Here is an 11,111-nt window from a genome sequence, read left to right on the forward strand (position 1 = left end):
GTTTGTGACTTTTGATAAAACATTAAGTGCTATTTTTGTGACTTTTGACCTTGAGTGCTAGTTTGGGAACAAAAACTTGATTTAGTGCTATTTTTGTCTTTTTCTCTTAGTTTAATGAGAATTATAATGTATATATTCAGATAGAACAACATATTTCTCTAAAGGGTTTGAGAAACATTATAGTGATGACAAGCATTATAGCTAAAATATTGCAATGCTTCTCAAATAATGGTTTAAAGACAAATATAAAAGTTTATTTGAAATGAAATCTTCTAAAACCATAGTTAATTTTTTTTAACATCAAAAGTCTATTCTATTACTCAAAGCTTGAGATGATATGTAGACCGGAATAAAACAACCAACGAAAATCAAAGCACCAGAAGATATACACGATAAAACGGACGAACAATCCTAGCTAAGCCATATTTTATTTTAAGTGGAACCATCTAAACAAAAAATTAAATTATTTAAATCCAACCATAAGTTAGAAGCCTAGTAAGTAAAAGCATAGAGGTAGTATATTAGGGTCTGATTGGTAAGTACTGTAGCTTTAAAATTTTTGCTGTAGAAAAAATTTGTTAATTTTTTGCTGTGCATTTTATTCCTGTAGAATTTTATGGAAAGCACTCAAAAATTGCTTTGGATATTTGACTCTGCAGAACACTTGTACAGCCGTAGGTTATTTCAAGAACTGTGGTTTCAAAAAAAAATTTAAAGCTTGATTGTCCTGAATTTGGTGCTTTAAAAATAAATAGTACTCTGGACGGCCAACTACCGAGCACCTCTTAGAGTGTGTAAAAAAATGTACGAAAGTTTGTTTTTCATAAACTTAAAAGAAAGCACAAAGTACCTGAGAAAAATACAAGCAGAAAAAAATGACGAATGGAGTTACTGGAAAATGGAGCAGCGGGGTAAACAAATACTGTACATCAATCAACACAACTTTCCAGCGCAATTGCTATTGTAAATGCAACCGCAAACGCAATCACTGTTACAAGCACTACTCGCATCACCGACTGCGATTTCACAAAACGATATGTGATAAATGGGCTAGTATTGTTAGTTTAATGGGCTTTTCGACACTTGCTCCGCAAGCTACTTGTCTTCGTTGAGCAGAACAGAAAAAGGAAATTGGTAAAACCTTTATCGTCTATATAAACAATCGCAGACTCCTCTCACTCGCACCAATCCTCATTCTCTCTCTTTCTATCTTTTAAATTGTCTCTGAAGAAACAATGGCTATTTCCGATGATCTTCCTCCTCAACTTACGAAAGATGTCAAGAGACGTAGCAGAAAAAGAAGAACCGTGAAAAGTAAAGACCTTGAAGTACTGATCAGCGTCGCTACAAGGGCCGCTCATATCGCAAGAGACAAAGGGTTTCACGTCGTCTCTCCTGAAGCCATACGATGCGTCGAAGTTCTCAGAATGATGCGAAGCTTGCCGTTGACTCCTCGGGTTATCGTCAAAACAGATGCCTTGCGCTCTCTTCAATTCCTCGCCACTAACGGTAACCCTAAAATCAGATCAGAGTCGAAGTCCCTTCTTAATCACTTGAAGGGTGTGCTTGCGGCAAGTAGTTGAAGAAAAGGGTTTTCCTTGTACGACGAACGAACATAAAGAGAGTATAAAGGGTAGGGTTTAATTTCTGATAACAATTTTGTTACCAATTCTTGTAAATCGCCAAGTAAAACGTAGATTTCTTGTTGTCGAGTTCAAAATTTTGAACATGTTTGTATCAAATTGATTGGTCCCTATAACAAAGTTGCAATGGCTATAGTGTTTTTAAAACCGGACCTACCCGATGGTTGGACCGGATTCGACCGTGAACCGGTTATATAGCCGGGTTGGTCTAGTAATTGGTTCGACCATGAACCGGCCACATAGCCGGATTATATTTCAAAGTTATTAAACCAATAAAAACCTCTAAAACTATCGAAAATCTATAAACCATCCATATAAACAAGAAATTAATTTATATTTATAATATTTTATGTTCAAAATTGATTTATATTTTAACTATGCATCATGTTTACTAATATTACTTTTATATTTACATACTAAAAAAATATTAAACCATATTATTGAACCAGGTTTGACCCGGTCGAACCATGACCCAAAATATTTCCTGTTCAATTTCCGGTCCGGTTTTAAAAACACTACATGGCTGAGAAGACAGAGAATTGGGTTTAATGTATCAAATTGATATTAGTAATGGGTTAAATAGAGATGATATTTTAATATGTAACACTTGTCCTGGTTTATCTCACCCTTTGTTCTTATCTGTTTACGCATGTTCTCAGTTTTGACTTCTTTTTTCTGCAGGCAATGTAACGTATGTACAAATGAAACTCCTAAAACGACGATTGTACGAATATAATAACACCCAACAAATTTGTTTTTCTTTTATAGAAAGAAAGATGAAAAAATAACATGAAAGACAGAAGATGAATGTAAGAGGAGGGTGGAGTATATTTTGTGCTCAGATGAGCTCAAGGAACAATGCTTCTTGTTTGCTGCTCAAACCAAGATGGTTCAGAGTGGACTCACTTTCCCCATCCCCAAACGCATGCCGAGGGTAAGGTCTCACCTGTTTCATCACCACACCAAAACTTAGACCCAAGAACAACACCCGGACAAGCATAGCGTATTTGGCTTTACACTATCTTTACGCATTAGTAATGAAGAGAGATTTTATTGATAAAGATGCAGATGTTTTACCAGTCTGTAAGTCTTTGGTTTCACCACTCTGGCTATGTCTATGAAGTCGAACAGAGACTGCAAAAAAACAAAAACAAAAACAGTGCCATTGACAGTTATTTAGGTCTCTGGTTTTTGAGTGAATGCAATAACAAAGTGAAAATTGGATTTTTTTTCACTTGGAGTTTGTCGGATCGAAGGAATCGGCGGCCATGTCTAGTTCCGTCTGGCATCCTGACAAGAAGAGTAATAGCATTATCTTCGTCTGCATGTGGTTCCTTAGGTAGAGAAGCTTCTTTTGCATCTAGTTGCCTCTCTAGCTCCTGCATGCAACAACATTCAGAGGAAAATACGATAATCATTCAATAACAAGAGAACCGGCTTCACTAATGTGCATTTGGTTTAGCTGATCTTGTCTATATAGTTTTCATTCAAAATCCAAAATCAAGGAACTTGTTTCAACGAGGCCTTAGAAAGAGGTACGTACCTGTTCCTCCTCGAGTTTTTTCTTTTCTTGCTCCAGAAAAGACTTTCTAGCAGTTTCTTCCTCTAACTGACGTGCCTCAGCATCTCTAACGGATTGTAGTTCTCTATCTCGGTCAGCTTGCAGGGATGCAAGATACTCATCATCCTGCTGTTCGCGTATCAACCTCTGAGCTGTCAATGAAGGTGAGGGTGGACGTGGTGGTGCCCTCTGATGAGGAGGTAAGAATGGAAGATGATTATATCCAGTTTCGGGAATTCCACCAAACATGGCTGCCTCGAGCATGACAGCTTCATCATGTTCCTCAGACGAAATGCCTCCCCACTTGAGCATATACAAATAAGGGTATCAGTACTAGCTACTCTAGGATTCTAAGCGCTAAAAGTAATGCATGTGTACTAGTCTTGTCCCTGTGCAAGAAGCAAAAACAGATTTTGTTGATACCTCAGAAGGAAACCTATTTCTATTGCCATTGTCCGCTTGATTATCTCCTTCAGGACTCGTGCTCCGGGAACGATCAGCATCAGGTTGGGCCAGAGAACCAGATGCCACACGTATTGGCCTGTGTCTAACAAGAGGTTCCTCATCATCGTCATCATCATCATCAGAGTGATCCTCAAATGGTGAGCTAGGTGCAGCCAATCTAGACAATACACAAAATACAATTTGTTAGGCCTCACTTTTTGACAAGGGGAGATATTAAGCTCAGAGATAACAAAGTGGTAAAGCAGAACAGAAAAGAACCAACAAACCTTCCATTCAGGGCTTGGGTACGTTCAGGTCCTTGAGCAGCAGCCGTTTCAGACGCTCCTGTTTCCGAGGTTGAGGCGTTAAACCCTCCTTGGTTGCGCAAAACTTCTTCCTCCCCTGACTGCACTCACTTATGTTAAGAAAATAGATCCAAAGGGAAGATGACGCAAAAAAACGAGACAAACACAGACCTTCAATGACATTGTGACAGCTTTTGCTATGTCATCACCATCTCCCATGTGAGACGAAGACGGCCTCTCAATAGGCAAAGGATTACTTAACACCTATATAAAAAAAATATATATATATTTTTGCTAAATAGATAAGCCAAGATAAACAAGAAAGAAACAAAAATACAGGCAATTCTCTTTGGAAAAGCTTACCTCAGACTCCTTTTTTGAGGCCTCAATGGCAGCTTGGATCATCTCTTCTTCAATATCATTGTAATCTTGATTATTATTGGGTGCAGGTGTAACTTGCCTACTTGTTCTTGTTGGAACATCATCAACAATAACCGTCCCTTGGGTAGGTGGACCCTGAACGTGTACAGGTTCTGTGACATGGTCAGTAGTAGTAGGAGCATCATCTGATGGCCCAGTGCTATCCCTAACCTCTATAGGTATCACTAGAGGAGCCGGAATCACATCATCTATTTCCATTGCATCGTCTAGAGGGATGTTCACTGGTACTCTGCACAAAAAAAGAAATTATAAATTTTCAGAAGAAAAAGATGATAAAAATAGTGAGATTGGATGGCATACGAATTTTGACATCCCTCGCTGTAATATGCATTCACAGCTTGACTAAGATCACCACTATTCCCCTGCATTTTCAATATCAATCAATTAGATATACTCAATCACATCAATACATATCAATTTTGAACTTTACTCCATTGACAATCAGTTCTTAAAAGTCAAAGAAACCCTCTGCGAAAACCGTAGGGTGATCGAAGAGCAAAGTACTAACTCAATCAGATCATCCAATCCAATGACCTAACATTCATTCTGAAAATCAATCAGAGATCAATAGAAAACAAGGAACGAAGAGAGAGAGAGACAGCCGATGATCGTGTCTCACGAACTTTCAAATTAGCTACTCGGGAAATTCCAATAAAGCAGACTACACATAGCATCTAAAAACGTGAAGATAACAAATGGAAACAATAATAACCTGGAGCTTCTGAACGGCGACGGATTCTGAGGCGCCCGTGATGCTAATGAACGTGTCGATTGCTTCCTGATTCAGTGTTGCCATTAGAGACCAAGTTTGCTTAATGATTGATTGATGTTGGAGTGAGCAAGGGGAAAAGAAGAGATGTTCCTTCTTATTGTTTTCCTTCTCAATGGGATGGATCCGCATTGGTGACTAGGCCTGGCCATTTTAACCTCGATCCCAAAACCCAAACAGGAACCCACCTAAAAATATCCTATCCTAATCGAATCGAAAATTTACGAGTACTTTTTGGTCCAAAATTCTTTTAAAACCGATCTGAATAGAATCGGATCCAAAAAAAAAACCGATTCGAATAGATCCGACCCGATAAAAATAGATTTGTACCCGACTTAAAAATATATATATCCAAAATTATAGTTAAAAAATTTCAAAGTGGTTGTAGTTATAAGTTTAGTTAATTATTTTTTTTTTCATCTTCATTCCTTTCATCTATATTTTTATTATTCCTTTTGTGGTCACCACATAGTTTCCACTTTCAACTGTACGACAAATTTAGGTATAAATCTAAACATTAATTTCGCACTTGGAAGCTAAACTTTGTTCCAACTTGGACGATAAAAATCTAAACAGTGGATTCCAAATTTAAGAATACACAAACATGCTAAAAACTCATATTCACTATTATAATTTCATAGTTAACTACCTAAAATGTCCCTCTCATTTTTGACACGTGATGTAAAGAAGGTACAAATGCTGATATGTAGAAGATATGGACTAAGGATAACTAGGACATGTGTTACAGAAAAGGGGATAACATAGGACACAATAGAAACCTAAGTCTACTACATGTTGATTTTTAACTATACTAAAATAATGATTAACACACTTAGCCGTACATGAACACTAACAATATGATATATGGTAATTAGTACGTTAGCCGGTAACTATAGAAGTAGAGATCCCCATAAGACGATTGACCATGGCACATGTTGAATAAAATCATTCAAGTGTTAAATCCATAGAATAAACATGTTGAATAAATTGAAAAGTTGAGGTGGATTAAAACTTGTCGCATAGTTTTAACATGTTGAAAGACATGCATGACTCATTGATAGGAATATGAAAACCAATATCTCAATTATCAATCAGGACCTAAAACTATTTAAAAAAAATGTTGAGTTTTTTTTTTAGAATTACGAAAACTTCAAAAGTTTGCAAAAAATAATATGGTGAAGTATTTGCAACTTATGATTTTATCCAAAAACGTAAAATATATATTAATAAATCATTTAAATGATTTATCCTTTAAATGATTTATCCTTTAAATCTGAACATGATATGAAAAATTTTAGGAGTTTAGGTTTTGCAGTTTCAAAAAACTGAAGTCGCTTTTTTTTAACCATTTTGCACTAAAATAATGTTTTATACACTTAACTGTACATGAACACTGACAATATGATATATGGTAATTAGTACGTTAGCTGGTAACTATAGAAGTAGAGATCCCCATAAGACTATTGACAATGGCACATGTTGAATAAAATCATTCAAGTGATAAATCCATACAATAAGCATGTTGAATAAATTGAAAAGATGAGGTGGATTAAAACTTGTCGCATGGTTTTAACATGTTGAAAGACATGTATGACTCATTGATAAGAATATGACAACCAATATCTCAATTATCAATCAGGACCTAAAATTATTTAAAAAAAAATGTTGAGTTTTTTTTTGAGAATTACGAAAACTTCAAAAGTTTGCAAAAAATAATATGGTGAAGTATTTGCAACTTATGATTTTATCCTAAACGTAAAATATATATTAATAAATCCTTTAAATGATTTATCCTTTAAATCTGAACATGATATGAGAAATTTTAGGAGTTTAGGTTTTGTAGTTTCAAAAAACTGAAGTCAATTTTTCTTAACCATTTTGCACTAAAATAATGTTTTACACATTTAACTGTACATGAACACTAACAATATGATATATGGTAATTAATACGTTACCGGTAACTATAGAAGTAGTGATCCCTATAAGACGTTTGACCATGACACATATTGAATAAAATTATTCAAGTGTTAAATTCATAAAATACGCATGTTGAATAAATTGAAAAGTTGAGGTGGATTAAAACTTGTCGCATAGTTTTAACATGTTGAAAGACATGCATGACTCATTGATAGGAATATGTCAACCAATATCTCAATTATCAATCATGACCTAAAATTACTTAAAAAAAATGTTCGAAATCTTCAAAAGTTTGGAAAAAATAATATGGTGAAGTATTTGCAACTTATGATTTTATCCGAAAATTTAAAATATATATTAATAAATCCTTTAAATGATTTATCCTTTAAATCTGAACAAGATGTAAGAAATTTTAGGAGTTTAGGTTTTGCAGTTTCAAAAACTGAAGTCGATTGTTTTTTAACCGTTTTGCACTAAAATAATGTCTTACACACTTAACGACTTTAATGAGCAATTTTAATGACCTGTCAAATCTCAGATTAGGCACTCTGGACTGGCATTGTATCTGAATATACTGATAAACATATTAACATATTTGTATATATGGATAAGATTCTAAGCGAATTTAGCCAAATGTCAAGGTCCTATGACATATAAATATTACACCAAAAACAAATCATGTGATTCCAGTTTTCCAGTGTGGGAATAGCTAGTCTGTAAATTATACAGATATGCTAGTCAGTATATGTAAGGCTTTTTCTTCTCCCATGTTTAGGCTATCTACGAAGAGACATTTGGCTTTTCATTTGGATTGTTGCAAAATACATTTTCAACGTTTTGTGAAGATTTTGTATGTGTAAAATCAATGCTTATAAAACAAAATAGCTCATGCACGTTTGAGTTTTTTTTCCCACGTATTAAATTTAGAAAAGACATAACAATCTACAAAAGTAAACGTGTAAACATATTGGATCAAGAACCGCAGTTTGTATGCGAAAATAGGAGAATTTATAAATTATAGGATTCAGCTGAAAGGCAGTTAGGGATTTATCCAGTTTAGACAGAACCACATATCACTCTCAGTTAGCATCAATATCCATAGCAGAAAACATGTTATGAACATTGGTTTTATATAATAGGTTAAGTCTAATTAATAGGTCCAACAATTTTTTTTATAGTATATTTTTAGAATGATAAGTTTAAATCTTTTTATATTTTTATTATGGATTATGTATATTTATTTTGTTAATTATTACGTTATTGTATTTTATAATTTAATATAAGTTATTAGTGCATTTAAATTTTCAGCTAATTTAATTATTAATTTTATGAATTTAATGATATTGAAAAGTATAAAGTTATAATATATGATTTTATTAAGGTAGAAATGAAAACTTGTAAAAGTGAGGGACCATTTATAAAGAAAAATTTTCAATTTTAAAAATAGAGTAAATGAATAGTGTTACTCTATATTTGGAATAATATTGTTTTTTTTTTTGTGAAACGGAGTAATACTGTTTATTCTTTTATATTTGGTGTAATATTGAAATGACTTTTCAAATCAGGTGATTCCAGTTTCCCAGTTTGGGAATAACCCAGCTTCTTCGTCGTTCCAATCAAACCAGGATGAATCACTTTGTAAGAAGCTTGATTTGGATACATAAAGTGGTGGAGAATCACCAGGAAATTGAATAAATCTCATAAGAGTTGGCATGAAGAAGTTATCCCACTTTCAAATCAGGTGATTCCAGTTTCCCAGTTTAGGAATAGCACAGCTTCTTCGTCGTTCCAAACAAACCATGATGAATCACTTTGTAAGAAGCTTGATTTGGATACATAAAGTGGTGGAGAATCACCAGGAAGTTGAATAAATCTCATAGGAGTTGGGATCAAGAAGTTATCCCACTTTCAAATAACGTGATTCCAGTTTCCCAGTTTGGGAATAGCACAGCTTGTTCGTCGTTCCAATCAAACCAGGATGAATCACTTTGTAAGAAGCTTGATTTGGATACATAAAGTGGTGGAGAATCACCAGGAAGTTGAATAAATCTCATAGGAGTTGGCAAGAAGAAGTTATCACACTTTCAAATCAGGTGATTCCAGTTTCCCAGTTTGGGAATAGCACAGCTTCTTCATCGTTCCAATCACACCAAGGTGAATAACTTTGTGAAAAGCTTGATTTGGATACATAAAGTGGTGGAGAATCACCAGGAAATTGAATAAATCTCATAGGAGTTGGCATGAAGAAGTTATCACATTTTCAAATCAGGTGATTCCAGTTTCCCAGTTTGGGAATAGCACAGCTTCTTCGTCGTTCCAATCAAACCAGGATGAATCACTTTGTAAGAATCTTGATTTGGATACATAAAGTGGTGGAGAATCACCAGGAATTTGAATAAATCTCATAGGAGTTGGCATGAAGAAGTTATCCCACTTTCAAATCAGGTGATTCCAGTTTCCCAGTTTAGGAATAGCACAGCTTCTTCGTCGTTCCAAACAAACCATGATGAATCACTTTGTAAGAAGCTTGATTTGGATACATAAAGTGGTGGAGAATCACCAGGAAGTTGAATAAATCTCATAGGAGTTGGGATCAAGAAGTTATCCCACTTTCAAATAACGTGATTCCAGTTTCCCAGTTTGGGAACAGCACAGCTTGTTCGTCGTTCCAATCAAACCAGGATGAATCACTTTGTGAAAAGATTGATTTGGATACATAAAGTGGTGGAGAATCACCATGAAGTTGAATAAATCTCATAGGAGTTGGCATGAAGAAGTTATCCCACTTTCAAATCAGGTGATTCCAGTTTCCCAGTTTGGGAATAGCACAGCTTCTTCGTCGTTCCAATCAAACCAGGATGAATCACTTTGTAAGAAGCTTGATTTGGATACATAAAGTTATGGAGAATCACCAGGAAATTGAATAAATCTCATAGGAGTTGGCATGAAGAAGTTATCCCACTTTCAAATCAGGTGATTCCAGTTTCCCAGTTTAGGAATAGCACAGCTTCTTCGTCGTTCCAAACAAACCAGGATGAATCAATTTGTAAGAAGCTTGATTTGGATACATAAAGTGGTGGAGAATCACCAGGAAGTTGAATAAATCTCATAGGAGTTGGGATGAAGAAGTTATCCCACTTTCAAATAACGTGATTCCAGTTTCCCAGTTTGGGAATAAGTGGAAGATTTGCGTGAAGATGTTTGCAAATAAGTTTGCAAAAAAACTTTTGATGATCGCACCTGATTCACCAAGCATGTCCCATTTGCAAAGCTCGTGCTCACGGTGGTGTGGTTCATGGTCTCCATGAATGCGCTAAGCTTATTGAGAAGCGGTCTGCTCAGCTCTGTGTCTTGGCTGAAGACTGCAACCAGCCTGATTACGTCAAGCTTGTTAAAGCTCTCTGTGCTGATCACAACATCAACTTGCTTACAGTTCCGAGTGCTAAAACCCTAGCAAATACACACTAGCAACGCTCTTAGCTTGTTGATTATGTGGAACTCTGTTATCTGTGGATGCTTTCGTAATGGAAGATGCAATTTCTTACCCCCGGAGGTACTCACGAATTCTCAACTCAAATAAGAAATTGATATTTTTGTATGAATTCTTATTGTAAAATTACTAAAATATATAGATTTCCTATTATCATATAATATATAATTATTATTTGTAGTTTCTTTATCCAGCTCTTTTTATTATATAACGTGCGGCCTTCTGTTATTTATCTTATCTTCTTTCTCTATTATCCACTATTCCAATCTAGTTAGTCTTAGGATAATAATTTTTAAGGCTATTCTATGTTTGTTTATTTGTTTGTTTTATATACACTTTTAAAATTTTTTTTTAATAATGGTTCTTTGTGGTACAAATTTTTTTTAATAATTTTTTTAATATATTTTTAACAGGTATAAAATAATTATACAGAGTATATCTGTATAAACATCCATGACATCATCATCAAGGGACCCACATGAGACAAGCATGTGACCCACCTGGAGACTTTGAAGCAACACGACAAAGGTCTCCATCAGCC

At 34.9% G+C, this 11,111-nt stretch overlaps 2 protein-coding genes across 2 annotated transcripts; one reads left to right on the forward strand and one right to left on the reverse strand.

Annotated features, from left to right (window-relative positions):
* Positions 1 to 532: 532 nt before the first annotated feature.
* LOC111211799 lies at positions 533 to 2,103 on the forward strand. The gene has a single exon (XM_022713080.2). The coding sequence runs from the start codon at positions 1,236 to 1,238 to the stop codon at positions 1,581 to 1,583; it is 348 nt and encodes a 115-aa protein (XP_022568801.1). The 5' UTR covers positions 533 to 1,235; the 3' UTR covers positions 1,584 to 2,103.
* Positions 2,104 to 2,293: 190 nt separating this feature from the next.
* Positions 2,294 to 5,352, reverse strand: LOC111211800 (plant UBX domain-containing protein 8-like). The gene is made up of 10 exons (XM_022713083.2): positions 5,107 to 5,352; positions 4,695 to 4,756; positions 4,317 to 4,623; positions 4,125 to 4,217; positions 3,936 to 4,054; positions 3,628 to 3,826; positions 3,187 to 3,507; positions 2,879 to 3,022; positions 2,721 to 2,777; positions 2,294 to 2,589 (listed from the first exon to the last, which is right to left on the reverse strand). The coding sequence occupies exons 1-10, from the start codon at positions 5,293 to 5,295 to the stop codon at positions 2,482 to 2,484; spliced, it is 1,599 nt and encodes a 532-aa protein (XP_022568804.1). The 5' UTR covers positions 5,296 to 5,352; the 3' UTR covers positions 2,294 to 2,481.
* Positions 5,353 to 11,111: the final 5,759 nt, after the last annotated feature.

Source organism: Brassica napus, chromosome C2 (genome assembly GCF_020379485.1).
Source record: "Brassica napus cultivar Da-Ae chromosome C2, Da-Ae, whole genome shotgun sequence".
Classification (NCBI taxonomy): Eukaryota; Viridiplantae; Streptophyta; class Magnoliopsida; order Brassicales; family Brassicaceae; genus Brassica; species Brassica napus.

What these genes read in the sequence shown, in the direction of transcription:
- LOC111211799 (XM_022713080.2), top strand. Translation starts at nt 1,236, where the DNA reads ATGGCTATTTCCGATGATCTTCCTCCTCAACTTACGAAAGATGTCAAG.
- LOC111211800 (XM_022713083.2), bottom strand. Translation starts at nt 5,295, where the DNA reads ATGCGGATCCATCCCATTGAGAAGGAAAACAATAAGAAGGAACATCTC. An exon ending in CCTCAAAAAAGGAGTCTGAG is followed by an intron (nt 4,218 to 4,316) that starts GTAAGCTTTTCC and finishes TTTTTTATATAG; the next exon opens with GTGTTAAGTAATCCTTTGCC. An exon ending in AAAAACTCGAGGAGGAACAG is followed by an intron (nt 3,023 to 3,186) that starts GTACGTACCTCT and finishes TGTTGCATGCAG; the next exon opens with GAGCTAGAGAGGCAACTAGA.